Source organism: Stegostoma tigrinum, chromosome 9 (genome assembly GCF_030684315.1).
Source record: "Stegostoma tigrinum isolate sSteTig4 chromosome 9, sSteTig4.hap1, whole genome shotgun sequence".
NCBI lineage: Eukaryota > Metazoa > Chordata > Chondrichthyes > Orectolobiformes > Stegostomatidae > Stegostoma > Stegostoma tigrinum.
The window spans coordinates 1,090,240-1,109,456 of NC_081362.1; the positions used below are offsets into that span (position 1 = coordinate 1,090,240).

Below are 19,217 nucleotides of genomic sequence, written 5' to 3' on the forward strand. Positions count from 1 at the left end.
CCATTTGCATCTCTCTCTCCCTCTTTCTCCCTCCATCTCCCATCTCTCTCCGTCCCTCTTTCTCCCTCCATCTCCCATCTCTCCCTCCCTCTCTCTCACTCCATCTCCCATCTCTCCCTCCCTCTTTCTCCCTCCATCTCCCACTTCTCCCTCCCTCTTAGTCCCTCCATCTCCTATCTCTGCCTCCCTCCCTCTTTCTCCCTCCATCTCCCATCTTTCCCTCACACCCTCTTTCTCCTTCCATCTCCCATCTCTCCCTTCCTCCGTATTTCTCCCTCCCTTTCCGATCTCTCCCTCCCTCATTCACACTGAAACTCCTATCTCTCCCTCCCTCCCTCTTTCTCCCTCCATCTCCATTACTCGCACCCTCCCTCTTTCTCCCTCCATCTCCAATCTCTCCCTGCCTCTTACTCCCATCTCCCCCTCTCCCATCTCTGCCTCCCCCCAACTTTCTCCCTCCATCTCCCATCTCTCCCTCCCTCTTTCTCCTACCATCTCCCACCTCTCCCTCCCTCTGACTCCCCCATCTCTCCCTCCCACCATTTCCCATCTCCCTCTCTCTCCCTCCATCTCCCATCTCTCTCTCTCCCTACCTCTTTCTCCCTCTACCTCCAATCTCTCCGTCCCTCTCCCTTCTCTCCCTCCTTCCCTCCCTCTTTCTCCCCTCTCCCTCCCTCTTTCTCCCTAAATCTCCCATCTGTCCCTCCATCCCTCTTTTTCCCTCCCTCTCCCATCTCTCCCTCCATCTCACATCTCTCCCTCCCTCTTTCTCTCTCCATCTCCGATCTCTCACTCTCTCCCCCTCCATTTGCGATCACTCTCTCTCTCTATCTTATCATCTCCCATCTCTCCCTCTTCCTCCCTCCCTGTTTCTCCCTCCATTTCCCATCTCTCCCTCTCACATGTCTCCCTCCCTCTTTCTCACTCCATCTCCCACCTCTCCCTCCCTCTTACTCCCCCATCTCTCACTCCCTCCCTCCATCTCCTTTCTCTGCCTCCCTCCCTCTTTCTCCCTCCATCTCCCATCTCTCCCTCTCCCATGTCTCACTCCCTCCCTCTTTCTCCATCCATCTCCCATCTCTCTCTCTCTCCATCTCCGATCTCTCTCTCTCTCTCCATCTTACCATCTCCCATCTCTCCCTCTGCCTCCCTCCCTGTTTCTCCCTCCATTTCCCATCTCTCCCTCTCACATGTCTCCCTCCCTCTTTCTCACTCCATCTCCCACCTCTCCCTCCCTCTTACTCCCCCATCTCTCACTCCCTCCCTCTTTCTCCCTCCATCTCCCATCTCTCCCTTCCTCTTTCTCCCTCCATGTCCCATCTCTCCCTCCTTGTCCCATCTCTCCCTCCTTCTTTCGCCCTCCATCTCCCATCTCTCCCTCCCTCCATCTTTCTCTCTCCCTCTCCCATCTCTCCCTCCCTCCTTCTCACTCCAACTCCCATCTCTCCCTCCCTCCCTCTTTCTCCCTCCATCTTCCATCTCTCTCCCTCCCTCTTTCTCCCTACATCTCCCATCTCTCCCTCTTCCTCCCTCCATCTTTCTCCCTGCATCTCCCATCTCTCCCTCCATCTCCCATCTCTCTGTCCCTCCCTCTTTCTCCCTCCATCTCCCATCTCTCCCTCCCTCTCCCTTCTCTTCCTCACTCCCTCTTTTTCCCTCCATCTCCCATCTCTCTCCCTCCATCTCCCATCTTTTTCTTCCTCCATCTCCCAACACTCTGTCTTTCTCCCAACATCTCCCATCTCTCTCTCCCTCCATCTTTCTCCCTCCATCTCCCATCTCTCCCTCCCTCTTTCTCCCTCCATCTCCCATCTCTCTCTCCCTCCCTCCCACTTTTTCCTTCCATCTCCCATCCCTCCTTCTTCCATCTCCCCCTCTCCCATCTCTGCCTCCTCTCTCTTTCTCCCTTCATCTCCCATCTCTCTCTCCCTCCCTCTTTCTCCCATCTCTCTCCCTCCCTCCCTCTTTCTCTCATCTCTCCCTCTCACAACTTCCCTCATTCTCCCTCCATCTCCCATCTCTCCCTCCCTCCATTTCGCATCTCTCCCTCTTTCTCCCTCCATCTCCCATTTCTCCCTCCATCTCCCGTCTCTCACTCCCTACCTCTTTCTCCCTCTGTCTCCCATCTCTCCCTCCCTCCCACTTTCTCCCTCCTTCTCCCATCTCCCCTTCCCTCCATCTCCCAAATCTCCCTCCCTCCTTCTCCAATCTCCCCCGTCCCATCTCTGCCTCCTCTCTCTTTCTCCATCTCCCATCTCTCTCTCCCTCCCATCTCTCTCTCCCTCCCTCCCTCTTTCTCCCATCTCTCTCTCCGTCCCTCCCTCTTTCTCCCATCTCTCCCTCTCACTACTTCCCTCATTCTCCCTCCATCTCCCATCTCTTCTTCCCTCCATTTCGCATCTCTCCATCTTTTTCCCTCCATCTCCCATCTCTCCCTCCATCTCCCATCTCTCTCTCCCTCCCTCCCTCTATTTTCCTCCATCTCCCATCACTCTCTCTCTCCCATCTCTTGCTCCCTACATCTCCCATCTATCCCTCCCTGTTTCTCCCTCCATCTCCCATCGCTCACCCCATCTCCCATTTCTCGCTCCATCTCCCATCTCTCGCTCCCTACCTCTTTCTCCCTCTATCTCCCATCTCTCCCTCCCTCCCATTTTGGCCCTCCATCTCCCATCTCCCTTCGCTCCATCTCCCATTTCTTCCTCCCTCCTTCTCCCATCTCCCCCTCTCCCATCTCTGCCTCCCTCTCTCTTTCTCCCTCCATCTCCCATCTCTCTCCCTCCCACTTTCTCCCATCTCTCCCTCTCACTACTTCCCTCATTCTCCCTCCATCTCCCATCTCTCCCTCCCTCCATTTTGCATCTCTACCTCTTCCTCCCTCCATCTCCCATCTCTCTCTCCCTCCTTCTTTCTCCCTCCATCTCCCATCTATCACTCCCACCCTCTTCCTCCCTCCACCTCCCATCTCCCTCCCTCCAACTCCCATCTCTCCCTCCCTGCCTCTTTCTCCCTCCATCTCCCATCTTTTTCTTCCTCCATCTCCCATCTCTCCTTCTTCCTCCCTCCCTCGTTCTCCCTCCATCTCCCATCTCTCACCCCATCTCCGATTTCTCACTCCATCTCCCATCTCTCAATCCCTACTTCTTTCTCCATCTATCTCCCATCTCTCCCTCCCTCCCACTTTCTCCCTCCATCTCCCATCTCTCCTTCCCTCCATCTCTCATCTCTCTCCCTCCCTCTTTCTCCCATCTCTCTCTCACTCCCTCCCTCCATCTCCCATCTCTCCTTCCCTCCATCTCCCATCTCTCTCTCCCTCCATCTCCCATCTCTCTCTCCCTCCCTCTTTCTCCCATCTCTCTCTCACTCCCTCCCTCCATCTCCCATCTCTCCCTCCCTCCATTTTGCATCTCTGCCTCTTTCTCCCTCCATCTCCCATCTCTCACTTCCTGTCCCATCTCACCCTCCAACTCCCATCTCTCCCTTCCTCCCTGTTTCTCCCATCGCTCTCTCCCTCCCTCTTTCTCCCTCCATCTCTGATCTCTCTCTCTCCCTCCATCTCCAATCACTCTCTCTCTCCCTCTCTCCATCTCCCATCCCTCCCTCTTTCTCCCTCCATCTCTCACCTCTCCCTACTTCTTACTCCCTCCAGCTCCTATCTCTGCCTCCCTCCCTGTTTCTCCCTCCATTTCCCATCTCTCCCTCTCACAAGTCTCCCTCCCTCTTTCTCACTCCATCTCCCACCTCTCCCTCCCGCTTACTCCCCCATCTCTCACTACCTCCCTCTTTCTCCCTCCATCTTTCTCTGCCTCCCTCCCTCTTTCTCTCTCCATCTTCCATCTCTCTATCCCTCCCTTCCTCTTTCTCCCTCCATGTCCCATCTCTCCCTCCCTCTTTCTCCCTCCATCTATCTCTGCCTCCCTCCCTCATTCTCGCTCCATCTCCCATATCTCCCTCACTCCCTCTTTCTCCCTTCATCTCCCATCTCTCCCTCCCTCTCCTTTCTCTCCCACCATCCTTCTCACTTCAACTCCCATCTCTCCCTCCCTCCCTCCCTCTTTCTCCCTCCATCTCCCAGCTCTCTCTCTCCCTCTTTCTCCCTACATCTCCCATCTCTCCCTCCCTCTTTCTCCCTGCATCTCCCATCTCTCCCTCCCTCTCCCATCTCTCCCTCCCTCCCTCTTTCTCATTCCATATCCCGTCTCTCCCTCCCTGCCTCTTTCTCACTCCATCTCCAATCTCTCTTTCCCTCCCTCCCACTATTTCCCTCCATCTCCCATTCCCTCCATCTCCCATCTCTCGCTCCCTCCTTCTCCCATCTACCCCCTCCCATCACTGCCTCCATCTCTCTTTCTCCCTCCATCTCCCATCTCTCTCTCCCTCCCTCTTTCTCCCATCACTTGCTCCCTCCCTCCCTCCCTCTTTCTCCCATCTCTCCCTCTCACAACTTCCCTCATTCTCCCTCCATCTCCCATCTCTCCCTCACTCGCTCTTTCTCCCTCCATCTCCCATCTCGCTCTCCCTATCTCTTTCTCCCATCTCTCTCTCCCTCCCTCTTTCTCCCATCTCTCCCTCTCACTACTTCCCTCATTCTCCCTCCATCTCCCATCTCTCCCTCCCTCCATTTCGCATCTCTCCCTCTTGCTCCCTCCAACTCCCATTTCTCTCTCCCACCATCTTTCTCCTTCCATCTCCCGTCTCTCCCTCCCTCCCTCCATCTCCCATCTCTCCCTCCCTCCCTATTTCTCCTTCCATCTCCCATCTCTCCCTCCCTATTTCTCCTTCCATCTCCCATCTCTCCCTCCCTCCGACTTTCTCCCTCCATTTCTCCCATCTCTGCCTCCCTCTATCTTTCTCCCTCCATCTCGCTCTCCCTCCCTCTTTCTCCCATCTCTTTCTCCCTCCCTCCCTCTTTCTCCTATCTCTCCCTCTCACTACTTCCCTCATTCTCCCTCCATTTCGCATCTCTCCCTCTTGCTCCCTCCATCTCCCATTTCTCTCTCCATCTCCCATCTCTCCCTCCATCTCCCAACTCTCCCTCCCTCACTCCTTCTTCCTCCATCTCCCATCTCTCTCCCTCTCCCATCTCTCGCTCCCTACATCTCCCATCTATCCCTCCTTCTTTCTCCCTCCATCTCCCATCTCTCCCTCCCTACATCTCCCATCTATCCCTCCCACTTTCTCCCATCTCTCCCTCCCTCTCCCATCTTTCGCTCCCGCCATCTCCCATCTCTCCCTCCCTCTTTCTCCCTCTATCTCCCATCTCTCTCTCCTTCCCTCTTTCTCCCTCCATCTCCCATGTCTCCCTCCCTCTTTCTCCCATTTCTCCCTCTCCCTCAATCCATCTCCCATCTCTCCCTCTCCCATCTCTCGCTCCCTCCATCTCCCATCTCTCCCTCCCTCTTTTTCCCTCTATGTCCCATCTCTCCCTCCCCCGGTCTTTCTCCCTCCATCTCCCATCTCCCTCACTCTTTCTCCCTCCATCTCATATCTCTCCCTCCCTCTTTCTCCTCCATCTCCCATCTCTCTCTCCCTCTTCCATCTCTCTCTCCCTCTCCCATCTCTCCCTCCATCTCCCATCTCTCCCTCCATCCCTCTTTCTCCCATCTCTCTGCCCCTCCCTCTTTCTCCCTCCATCTCCGATCTCTCTCTCTCTCTCTCCCTCCATCTCTGATCCCTCTCTCTCTCCATCTTATCATCTCCCATTTCTCCCTCTTCCTCCCTCTCTGTTTCTCCCTCCATTTCCCATCTCTCCCTCTCCCATCTCTCCCTCTCCCATGTCTCCCTCCCTCCTTCTCCCATCTCTCCCTCCCTCCATCTCCGATCTCTCTCTCTCCCTCTTTCTTCATCCATCTCCGATCTCTCTCTTTCCCTCCATTTCTGATCACTCTCTCTCTCCATCTTACCATCTCCCATCTCTCCCTCTTCGTCCCTCCCTGTTTCTCCCTCCATTTCCCATCTCTCCCTCTCCCATGTCTCCCTCCCTCTTTCTCACTCCATCTCTCTCTGCCATCTCTCTCTCCTTCCCTCCTTCTATTCCCCATCTGTCTATCCCATCCCCTCTCTCTCCCATCCCTCTTTCCTTTCCTGCCTTCCTCCCCCATCTCCCATTTCTCCATCCCTCCCTCTCTCTGTCCCTTCCGATCTCTCCATCTCTCCCTCTCGCTATCCCTTCTGATCTCTCTCTACCTTCCCCTCTTGTGTATCCCTCCCACCTTTCCTCCCTCCCACTGTCCCCCATCTCTCTATCCCCCCTCACTCTATCCCTCCCTCTCTTCTTTCCTCTCTCTCTATCCCTCCCTGTCTCCATCCCTCTATTCCCCATCTGTATATCCCTCCCTCTATTTCCCATCCCTCTATCCCTTCTTCCCACTATTCCTTTGTCTTTCTCTCTGTCTCGAGCTGGGATCTGACAGCCGGAACTGACGTAGGCCCCCACACCGGCGATTGACATCACCAGGCCCGGAGTCCAGCCAATGGGCTGCGGGAATGGGCGGGTTTTGTTGCCGCGCGACCGGCGGCAGGTTGGTGCGAGAGGGCGGACGCAGCAGGGTCGGCTGAGAGAACTGCCCCGTCCCCGGCCTCCAGCCCTCGGTCTCCGGTCCTCTCAGGATGGAGACGGCGCCGACAGCCGTCCCCGGGGTTTGAGGCCGTGTTCTCATTCTCCGAGTAACCGGCCAAGGAGAGCGAGTTTCACAAAGTCGCAATCGGTGGGTTTATGACCTGGGGACTCGGAATAGGGGGAGAACTGCCAGACAATTACCCCGCCCCCCGGGGGTGGCGGGGAGGGGGGACGTTGATAGTGGGGACTCGGGCGGGCGACAGTGAGGGGTGAAAGGGGTTGAAGGAGGCAGTGAGGGGGGACGTGGGGGAGGGGAGGGGTTAGGGTAGGTTAGTGAGGTGGAGCCGGGGGGATCAGCCAGGGTGAGTCTGGGGGTGCAGGACTGGTCAGTGAGGGGAACCCCAAGAAACGGCGGGGGGGCGGTGGTGAGGGAGGAGGAAGGCCAGGTTAGTGAGGGTGACCCTGGGGTGGGGTGAGGGTTGTGCGTCCTGAAGAGGAATCTCTTGGGCGGGGGTTGGGGGTGGTGTTCTCTGTTGGGGGTAGGCTTTGGGTGGGGTGTGTGCCCTGAGGGGTAGACTCTGGGTGTGTGGTGTGTGTGTGTGTCTGCATGCACTGAGGGGTTGGCTCTGAGGGTAGACCATGAGAGTGGGATGTGGGGGAGTGTGTCCTGAGGGGGAGATCTGCGCTGGCTTGGGAGGATCTGGGTTGTGTGTGTGTGTGTGTGTGTGTGTGTGTGTGTGTGTGTATGGAGAGCAATGCCGGTGGAAGTGGAGGGGGTGCATCTGTCAAGACGGTCATGCTATTCTGAAAGGAGTCGGGGTTGATATTTTCTTCCGGGAGAATGTAGTTGACAGAGGTGGGAATGTTGTTGAGATGGTATGCGCTGGAGCAGGAAGATTTCCCTGGGGTTGGGGGTGTGGGGGTCTAGATTGGTTGGGATGTCACTGTTTAATATGGTGGACTGTCTGTAGTCTTTGAGTCTGAGTGCATTCACTTGGAAGTGAAAGCCCCATCTGATATTTCTGGTATCATACTTTAGCTGTCCCGTCTTTGTGGCCTAAATGTCTGCAAGTTTTGTGCAGTGATAAATGTTCAGAAGGGTTGATTTGCTTGTGTTGTGTTGATCATGCCTTACTTATTTTTTTCGATTGTCAGCTTTGTGTTAATTGTAATCTTTTGTTGTGTAAATGTCTGTAATAGACAAACTGATATCTTTAAAAAGACAGATGGTGAGTTTTTTTTCAATGATGAATAATGCACTTTGTTTTCAGAGGCAAGAGCATCAGCATTTTTGAGGTGGTGAAATCTAGACGTTTTTCGATTTTAAATGTTCTGCACTGATGTTTCAATTGAGCAGATAAATGTCAATGTTTGAGGGTGAATTTAAATAATACGTCACTAGCTCCTGCGACAACTTTTACAAGTCATTGAAATCTTAAAATACATTTTTGTGATTGTTTTTTGTGGTCATTTAAAACATTTTGGTAAAGTGCTTCAGTTGTTGGCTACCAGTTTTTTTTTGTTACTTGTAGTTGTGTGCTAGTTGTTCTGTTTGCATTTATTTTAAACTGGTATCTGTGTCTCAGTTTCCAGGCCTGATGATTCAACGTCATTTGAACCCATAGAGGAATGACTGGTTGAATTGACAGCAACTTCCTGCCACAGCCATGCAGGTTACTGGAGTACTTGGCAATCCACATTGGAATCTGTCATCCTGTTTGTGATTTTTTTTCAATGAACGTGTAGAAGAAATGTTATCGCTCTTAAAGGATCTACACTTGTATGTCTAAATTATAAACTTGGAAAATTGAAGCTGTGTTTTATACCTGAACTCATCTGTCCAAAACCAAGTTATAATAATCATGGCTTCAGTTTGGAAACGGCTGCAACGTGTGGGAAAGCATGCATCCAAGTTCCAATTTGTGGCTTCATACCAAGAATTAATGGTAGAGTGCACAAAAAAATGGTGAGTATAATAAATTTATTGTTGTATCAGATTGTAAGTGTTGTACTATTGGCCTGCAGCCATTGTCTTCCTGCAACTAATGATGTAATTTATTCTTTGCAAAGACCAACTCAGATTATGGTGAATTAGGCAGGGTTGAGAAACCTCTGATGTTTGGAGAGAACTGGAGGACACTCTTGTGGTTATTAAAATTGTGCATGAGTTCATGTCATTAATAGATTGGTAATGATCATCTTCCAGGTTTGGGAATGCTCTGGGATTAATTTTCACTTGCATCTGAGATTGTTAGATAAACCTTTTTTCGGCATGGTCAAGGGTCTAGTACATGAAAAAAAACCAGGACTTTCCAGCTGACAAGTTCTCATATTTATTTATAATACAATATTAGCAACACCAATATCACTTGCAACTGATATATTTTGCACCGTGGTACTTGTGCCATTATCTTGGTACAAAAAGATATTGAATCACAGATTCATACAACATGGAAACAGATTCTTCTGTCCAATTAGTCCATGCCGGCCATGTTCCCGAATTAAACTAGTCCCATTAGCCTGCACTTGGCCCATATCTCTCCAAATTGTACCTAATTGTGAGCTTATCCAAATGCCTTTTAAATGTTGTAACTGTACCTGCATCCATCACTTTCTCTAGTAGTTCATTCCACACATGAACCACTCTCTGTAAACAGAAATTTGCCTCGTGTCTTTTTTTGAAACTCTCACCTCTTACCTTAAATATGCTCCCTAGTTTTGAACTCCCCCTGCCCTAGAGAAAAGACCCTTGCTATTCACCTTTTATCTATGCCCCTCACGATTTATAAACCTCTGTAATGTCACCCCTCAACTTCCTACATTTCAGTGGAAAAAGTCCCAGCCTATTTTTATAACTCAAACCCTCTGTTCCTGGCAACATCCTGGTAAATCTTTTCTGAAACCTCTCCAATTTAATAATATTCTTCCTACAGCAGGGTGACCAGAACTGCACACAGTACTCCAGAAGAGGCCTCATCAACATCTTGTACAACCTCAACATGACATCCCAACTCTTAATAATCACCTGAGAAAGAGGATATGATCCATATCAAGACAAGTGATGCAGCAATAAGAGACTTATCAAGACACAGATGGATTTGCTACAATTAATAGTTAAGATAGAGATCATAACATCTCTTTTAAAGTGGACAAATGTTTGAAGTCAAGGGAGATCAAGTATTCTGGAGAGAGAATCTGAGTGGAATTAGTTTTCCTTTGCTGTAGCAAAGAACATAAAAATATCTGTGGCTCTTTAACACTTAGACTCAGTGTCGTGCTTTTTGAAGGTCATTCTGCTCTTTGTAGAACAGTCAATGGGCTCTTCAGAGGCTAGACATCTTATCTAGGTACTGGTAATTGAAAAAGAAGATAGTTCAGCGTGTATGTTACTGTTTATTGGTCAGCATGCTTCACAAAGTAGTAAAGAGCACACTTAAATGGACACAGCATTGATTTCAAGTCAGGAAGTTCTAATCAGATCAGTTTGGCAGCTGATGGGAGAACTGGAATTCAAAGTATTCTGGTACTCTTCTATGTAGCTAGGGAGCATGTTTAGCATAGGGAATGTTTTTGACCAGCTCTTTCAGATGTGTGGCAGGTCTGGACCTGGATTTGTGTGCGGGTGTGTATTGGAGCTAGAAGTTTGTATAAGAATTGATTGATCAACTGTTGCTCGTAAAAGAGCTGACTGCTGTTGACTGTGCAGACATGTATGAGTTATGGGTAAATTCCTGCTCCACTGGATAGATAATCATTGTTTTGCTATACCACCATATTATTGTAAGGGCTTATTAAAACATTTTCTGGATTCTGATAAGTTTAATAAATGTTCCAGAATTCTGAAATAATGATATTTAATGAGTAAGATGCACACCTGTCTTGTATGTTAATTAGTTAAATTTTCTTGCACACTGCTGTCTTGAATATTTGTTATATCTATTCCTAAATTGAGTTTCAGAATTAAGCTGATTGAAAATAAATAGATTATAATCCTTTGAAGACCAAGTATTTGGTTTATATCAAAATTAGTTGAGAAAATTGGCATTGAGAAAGATTACAAACGTAATTGTTGGTAACCTATCCATTTAATTGTGCTTGTTTATTTATTTGTATGTTTTAAGGATTAATAAAAGTTCAATTATTCCAAATAAGCTTAATGGTTTCCCAGATGCTTTCCACAATAATGTCACCATGTCTAGCAATATGCCTGCCATTGATAAAGGTTTCTGCTGCTAGTGATATTTTAAGGTCGATATTGACCTGACACAGATGGGAAAGCACAGAACGAATTGAACCATTCTTTAATTGGACAAAATGGCAATGTGCACTCTTTTTGTTCTAATAGGCCCATGGGAACAATAATTTATTTTGTATCTGTATCCGGATGTGAGTTGCTCGCTGAGCTGGAAGGTTAGTTTCAGACATTTTGTCACCATTCTAGGTAACATCAGTGAGCCTCCAGTGAAGCGCTGGTGTTATGTCCCGCTTTCTATTTATCTGTTTAGGTTTCCTTGGGTTGGTGATGTCATTTCCTGTCCCCCCGCCCCCCTGCCATTTGTCTGTTTGTGGCTAGTTGATGTTCATGTATCCTGGTGGCTAGCTTTCTGCCAGTTTGTCCAATGTAGTGTTTGTCACAGTTCTTGCAAGGTATTTTGTAGATGACGTTCGTTTTGCTTGTTGTCTGTATAGGGTCTTTTTAAGTTCATTAGCTGCTGTTTTAGTGTACAGCTAAAGACCCTACACAGACAACAAGCAAAACGAACGTCCTCTACAAAATACCTTGCAAGAACTGTGACAAACACTACATTGGACAAACTGGCAGAAAGCTAGCCACCAGGATACATGAACATCAACTAGCCACAAAATGACATGACCCACTATCACTCGTATCCTTACATACAGATGAGGAAGGACACCACTTTGATTGGGACAACACATCCATCCTAGGACAAGCCAAACAGAGACATGCACGAGAATTCCTAGAAGCATGGCATTCCAACCGGAACTCCATCAACAAACACACTGATTTGGAGCCAATCTACCATCCTCTGGGTGGTGGTGGGGAGCAGGAAATGACATCACCAACACAGGAAATGACATCACCAACCCAAAGAAACCTAAACAGATAAATAGAAAGCGGGACATAACACCAGCGCTTCATTGGAGGCTCACTGATGTTACCTAGAATGGTGACGAAACATCTGAAAACTGAGCTTCCAGCTCAGCGGGCAAACTCACATCCAGAACCTCAACCTGAGCTACAAATCTTCTCAACTTGCTGTATCTGTATCCCTACAGGCTGAAATATAAACTAGAACAGTTGTGTGTAGTGATGTAGAGTTAGTGTAAACTTTGTAAATTACATTTAAATCATTTACTAGTCACCTGAATCTCAGATTTTGAAAGCCATGATTTTAGATTTCTAACCTTGTTAATATCTTTCTAAAAACTTCTGGTTTTTAAAAATTGTACTCCTAGTTGGAAAATAGTGATATCCAGATCTGTGTGTTGGAGGCATTGTTTCACATTACGCTGCTCTTAAAGTTAGGCCTATTGATTGGAAGAGAAATTTACCGATGGGTGCAATAACACTGATGTTCAGAGAAGAGTAAACCACTTAGATTGCAAGGCACTTACATGATTGGGGAATACTTGTCATGCATTGGTAAAGTAAATATAGGTGAATGTATAATTATCTGATTCTAGAAATTTAAGAGCTTTGAAACTTTTTAATGAAATGATTTTGTCACTATCTGCTAATTCAATTAATACAAATGTGTAATGATAGCCACTGAAGATTTGACACAATTATTACAAGTTAATCAAGGTGTTCTACAGTTGATTGCCAATGAAATAAATGGGAGTGAAGAAGCCATGTGACTAAAGAAGGATGCTTTCACTAAAGAAGTTTAGAGTAATAGTCGGTCAGTTCTATATTGTACAGCTAGTGACCCCTGCAGTTTGATGCCCTGAAACAAGCCTTGCAGGTTTTTTTTGTGAATGTGTGTGACATTCACTGACTATCGTATGTGAATGTCAAAATACATTTGAATTGGTCTGTAATAGCGCAGTATAGTAGTACAGGATCAATACAGTGCAGAGCTGGAGGAACACAGCAGGTCAGACAGCATCAGAGGATCAGGGAAGCCACTGTTTCAGGTCAGGACTCTTCATCAGGATGATGGTGGTCCCAGCCCAAAACGTTGACTTTCCGGCTCCTCTGCCTGACCTGCTACGTTCCTTCAACTGTGTTGACACTGAATTCAGCATCCACAGTTCTTTCTTTTTCCTAGTACTACGGGGTATTCTTTCTATAGATGGATAGTGGAAACTGTTGAGAGGGAGTGTTTTGCTTTACAATTATGCCTTTTTTTAATAATTTGAGGTCTATCTGTGATGATAATGATTGTGGCTCATAGTGAGGTTTATGGCCATGTGACATGGTGGTTCAGTGGTTAGTGCTGCAGTCCCACAGTGTCAGGGACCTAGGTCCGATTCCAGCCTCTGGTGACTGTGCTCATTCTCCCCTTGTTTGCCTGGGTGTCCTCCAGGCGAGCTGGTTTCCTTCCACAGTCCAAGTTAGGCGGATTGGCCATGCTGAATTGCCCATTGTGTTCAGAGATGTGCAGGTTAGGTGGATTACCCACGGAAAATTCAGGATTACAGGGATGGGTTTGGGTGGTGTGGACTTGGAGCTGAATGGCCTGCTCCTACACAGTAGAGATTCTGTTGTACTGCCTTTTACAGCGAAAGTCTTTGTATCCCTCGTCCTCTTCTTCATTTATGTGCTAATTCTTGATCACATCATTTGCAAGTATTAGGTTAGCTTCTAGTTGTACAGAAACTCTGTCATGCTTGACAACAAAGTGTGAAGCTGGATGAACACAGCAGGCCAAGCAGCATCTCGGGAGCACAAAAGCTGACGTTTCAGGCCTAGTCCCTTCTTCAGAGAGCATCTGCAGTTCCCATTATCCATGTCATGCTTTACTGCTTTCACCATTGACTTGCATCTGCCTAATGGCTACCTATTCTATGAATGTCTTTAACTGTCTTACAATCTTCCTTAGTGTTGACTACACTTTACAATGTCCATTTACTATGTGCATCTGCATCCTGTATCTCCAATTCCAAGTCATTTGATGTGTATCAAGATATCAGCGGTCCTAGTACTCCACTGTACACCTCATGGCAGTTTGAAAAACAGCTACTACTATAACTCTATTTTTTATCTCTCCACGAAAACTGCACCACACTGCTCCTTTTATCTCATGGACTGCGATTTTGCTGATAAACCTAATATGGGCTCCTGAATAATCACTTAGGAAAAAAGTGGAGTGCTATAGGACTGGAAGATAGCTGTTGCAGTTCTGATGTTTAAGAATGGGGACAGCATGTGTCAAGGACATTACAGACTAGTTATTTTATCATTGGCAAGGGAAAATAAAAGTAGCCCGACAAAACAGAAGAACATCCAGAGACAACAAATATAAGGAATAGTCAGCATGGATTTTAGATGGGAAAATCTTTTGACTGTATTAAATTTTAGGAGATAAGAGAGCGTAGATGACAAAAACTGCACCTGCTGCATTCATCCTTTGCTAAAATGCTCCATGATAGACTAATAAATAAGTTCGGAAAAGGTGGATTTGGGGGACAAGTAACTGGATTTCTGGCTAACTTTATGATAGAGTAGGAGTCAAAGTGAGTTATTCAGAGCCCAAGGTGGTGGGAAGTATCATGGCTGGGACCACTGTTTACAATTTACAATAATGATTTAGATTTGGAATTGAAAACAATTTCTAAATTCATAATAACACCCAAATTTAGGGAGGGGCAGAGTGTAGCCTGTGCTGAGAAGACCTTCAAATTGAGAGGTTGTTAAATTTACAAATGGACAAATGAACAAATTGGCAAATTAAGTTCTAAGCAGGTAAATGAGCGGGTACATTTGTTTTGCAGGTTGAATAAGGAGGTTACTTATTACTTGAAAGTTTTGAATCTTGAGTAGAAGACAAAAGGATTTTGAGTAAATATACTCAAGTCACTAAAAGATGCAGGATGGGTGAGCAAGGCCCTAAAGGAAAAGAGATCGAATCTTTATTTCTAGAGATAGAGCTGAAAAGTGGGAAATTTACATAAAACATTGAACTTTGTTTGGACTATACTTAGAGTACTGCGCGTAGTTTTGGTCACCATATTATAAACTGTTGTGGGGCCACTTGAGGGCATTTAGGGTGAAGATTAACAAGGATGATACCAGAATTGATTGATTTTTGGATACAGATATTAGGAAAGATTGACAGGCTTGTTCTCCATTCTTGAGGGAGTGTGTCTGGTGGTGGCACCTTGCTGGAGACACACAGACTCACAACCTCTCAATTTGTTGCTCCAGACACTCCCCTCCGCTCCCCTCCCTTGTCCGCCTTCCACAGGGACCGTTCCGTCCGGGACATCTTGGTCCACACGTCCTTCACCTCCAACCCCTCCCTACAGCCTTACGGCACCTTCCTCTGTAACCAGCGAAGGTGCAACACCTGCCCATTTTACCTCCTCCCTCCTAAGTATCCAAGGGCCCAAACGTACTTTTCGGGTGAAGCAACACTTCACCTGCACTCCTCAGAATCTAGTCTACTGCATTCGCTGCTCACAATGTGGTCTCCTCTACATTGGGGGAAATGAAGTGTAGACTTGGCAACTGCTTCACAGAACATCCACATTCTGCTCGCAAAAAAAGACCCTGAACTACCTGTTGCCTGCCACTTCAATGCACCACCTTGCTCCCTGCCAACATCTGTCTCTGGCTTGCTGCAGTGTTCCAGTGAAGGCCAGTGCAAGCTGGAGGAACATTTCATTTTCTGCCTGGGGACCCTACAGCCCTCCGGACTCAATATTGAGTTCAATAATCTTAGGGCCTAAACTCTCCCATGTCCCAGCCCCCCACCCAACATACCAGGCCTTGTTAACACACAGCCTGCCGTTATACGCCCCCTGTTGTTAGTCACTAACAGTCCCCATTAATAACTGTTCACCGTCGCACTCTGATCATTAGCAACTTCTTTGTCCAACTGTCTTTCTCTCTTTGGGCTGTATCCTATTGTTTATTCCCTACCCCACCCACCTCCCTATTTTCTGCATATTAACTAATGCTTCCTCAGTCACCATCAGTTCTGAGGAAGAGTCATGGAACTGAAACGTTAACTCTGTTTTCTTCACAGATGCCGCCAGACCTGCTGAGCCTTTCCAGCAACTTTGTTTTTGTTCCATTCTCTTCAATGTCTCCTTGTAGAACTGATCCAGTATGCTGGAAATCAGGCTGGTGAACCCCCTTTGCTCTCCCTCTATCCTTAATAATAGATTCTAGTATTTTCCCTAGTAATGACATCTGTAGGTCCTTGCTTTCTCTCTTCCACCTTTTATTAAACAGTAGGATTATATTTGGAACATTTCAGTCAGCAGACAGCATTGCAGAATTGCTGTAGCCAAATTTTTCAGATCCTGGGGCTTTGTCAACTTTCAATCCCATGAATTTTTCCTATGGGCTTGTGGTTTTGGGTTCAAGTTTGTAGTCTGAAGGGCCATTGTTGAGTCATGGGTTCAATTTAATAGTTAACCACGAATTATGGTAGATTTTGAATCCTCTAACATTTCTTGGGTTAAGCTTAAGATTTATCAAGTTTTAAGTAATTTGGAACAGTCTGAATTCTCAGACTGAGGCCTTTTTGGAGGGTTTCTGCTGAAGAGTGATTCCCTATCAGAATTTTCAGTTTCCTAGATAGTCCCCCCTGGAGTTGGCTGCACTGAGAATTCCATATGGTTGTGTTGTGCTACTCCAGTCTACACTGTTAACAATGGCTGGCTGTCGGAATATTTGGACCAACATCTTTTCCCATTATTTGAATATTTTCCTTGTTGAAATCTCATTTTTCAATTATATTGCTCACCTCTCCGTCATTTTGAGTATATTATTCAATTCCAATCAGAAGCATTTCATAGACACTTATCTCAGAGTGATCTGTCTGATATTTCTGTTCTGTCCTTGACTACTAATTGTCTGATTAACAAGGTATCAAATGTTATCAGGGTGGGCAGGAATGTGGAGCTGAGGCCACAATCAGTTTAGCTGCAGTTGTATTGACTGGTGAAGCATGCATTGGAACAAAGATGATGATTTCAGCTGTTCTGAAGAAGAGTCAAAATGTTTCCTCTGATGCTCTCAATGGCCTAGTGGTATTATCACTAGACTATGAATTCAGAAACTCAACTAATTTTCTGGGGACCTGGGTTTAAATCCCTCCATGGCTCATGGTGGAATTTGAATTCAGTAAAGAATTTGGAATTAAGGTTCTAAAGATGATCATAAAACCATCGTTGATAGTGAATCATATGGGTTTTTCCACCTATGTCCTTCAGGGAAGGAAATCTGTCACCCTTACCTGGCCTGGCTTACATATAACTCCAGACCCACAGCTCTTCTTGTGGTTGAATCCTAATTGTGCTTTTGGGCACTTAGGGCTGGGCAATAAATGCTGCCTTAGCCAGAGATATCCATATCCTGTGAGTGAATGTTAATGAGTTTCTTCACCACTTTCTATTTCTACTGCATCTGCAATATTTTTCTTTTATTTTGGGCGTTCTTAATAGTTTAACCAAACATTCCAACTCAATCTTCAAAAATGATCTTGAATTCCCCTTTAGTTTACCAAAAATGGAGAATGGTGTAGATAGCCAGGTTTGCAGTTGACACTAAGATTGGTGGAGTAGCAGATAGTGAAGGGGACTGTTGGAAAATGCAACAGAATATAGATAGATAGATAGATAGATTGGAGAGTTGGGTAGGGAAATGGCAGATGGAGTTCAATTCAGGCAAATACGAGGTGATGCATTTTGGAAGATCCAGTTCAAGAGCGAACTATAGGACAAATGGAAAAGTCCTGGGGAGAATTGATGCACAGAGAGATCTGGGTGTTCAGGTCCATTGTACCCTGAAGGTGGCAATGCAGGTCAATAGAGTGGTCAAGAAGGCATGCGGCATGCTTTCAATCATCGGAGGGTGTATTGAGTACAAGAGTTGGAAGGTCATGTTACAGTTGTATAGGACATTACTTTGACCTCATTTGGAATACTGCGTACAGTTCTGGTTGCCACATTACCAAAAGGATGTGGATGCTTTGGAGAGGTTGCAGAGGAGGTTCGCCAGGATGTTGCCTGGTATGGAGGGTGCTAGCTATGAAGAAAGGTTGAGTAGATTAGGATTATTTTCATTAGAAAGACGGAGGTTGGGGCGGGCCTGATCGAGGTCTACAAAATCATGAGAGGTATAGACAGGGTAGATAGCAAGAAGCTTTTTCCCCAGAGTGGGGGACTCAATTACTAGGGGTCACAATTTCAAGGTGAGAGGGGATAAGTTTAAGGGAGATATGCGTGGAAAGTTCTTTGCACAGAAGGTGGTGGGTGCTTGGAACGCGTTGCCAGCGGAGGTGGTAGAGGGGGGCATGATAGCGTCATTTTAAGATGTACCTTGACTGATACAAGAATGGTCAGGGAGCAGAGGGATACAGATCCTTGGAAAATAGGCAACAGGTTCGTAGAAGGTAGAACATAGCAGGCCCTTCAGCCCACGATGTTGTGCCGACCATTGATCCTCATGTATGCACCCTCAAATTTCTGTGACCATATGCATGTCCAGCAGTCTCTTAAATGACCCCAATGACCTTGCTTCCACAACTGCTGCTGGCAACGCATTCCATGCTCTCTCAACTCTCTGTGTAAAGAACCCGCCTCTGACATCCCCTCTATACTTTCCTCCAACCATCTTAAAACTATGACCCCTCGTGTTAGCCTTTTCTGCCCTGGGAAATAGTCTCTGGCTATCAACTCTATCTATGCCTCTCATTATCTTGTATACCTCAATTAGGTCCCCTCTCCTCCTCCTTTTCTCCAGTGAAAAAAGTCCGAGCTCAGTCAACCTCTCTTCATAAGATAAGCCCTCCAGTCCAGGCAGCATCCTGGTAAACCTCCTCTGAACCCTCTCCAAAGCATCCACATCTTTCCTATAATAGGGCGACCAAAACTGGACGCAGTATTCCAAGTGCAGTCTAACCAAAGTTTTATAGAGCTGCAACAAGATCTCACGACTCTTAAACTCAATCCCCCTGTTAATGAAAGCCAAAACACCATATGCTTTCTTAACAACCCTGTCCACTTGGGTGGCCGTTTTAAGGGATCTATGTATCTGCACACCAAGATCCCTCTGTTCCTCCACACTGCCAAGAATACTATCCTTAATCCTGTACTCAGCTTTCAAATTTGACCTTCCAAAATGCATTTATCCAGGTTGAACTCCATCTGCCACCTCTCAGCCCATCTCTGCATCCTGTCAATGTCCCGCTGCAGCCTGCAACAGCCCTCTATACTGTCAACGACACCTCCAACCTTTGTGTCGTCTGCAAACTTGCTGACCCATCCTTCAATCCCCTCATCCAAGTCATTAATAAAAATTACAAACAGTAGAGGCCCAAGGACAGAGCCCTGTGGAATACTGCTCACCACTGACTTCCAGGCAGAATATTTTCCTTCTACTACCACTCGCTGCCTTCTGTTGGCCAGCCAATTCTGTATCCAGACAGCTAAGTTCCCCTGTATCCCATTCCTCCGACCT

General features: G+C 47.0%; 1 protein-coding gene across 5 annotated transcripts in view; it reads left to right on the top strand.

The window, feature by feature from the left end:
- The first annotated feature begins 6,508 nt into the window (after window positions 1-6,508).
- Window positions 6,509-19,217, top strand: part of ehbp1 (EH domain binding protein 1) — a 344,052-nt gene continuing 331,343 nt past the window's right edge. For all 5 annotated transcript variants that reach the window (XM_048536029.2, XM_059648293.1, XM_059648292.1 and 2 more), the window contains exons 1-2: window positions 6,509-6,707; window positions 8,146-8,525. In XM_048536029.2, coding sequence (XP_048391986.2) covers window positions 8,422-8,525 — 104 coding nt within the window. In that variant the 5' untranslated portion in view covers window positions 6,509-6,707; window positions 8,146-8,421. The remainder of the gene's footprint in view (window positions 6,708-8,145; window positions 8,526-19,217) is intronic.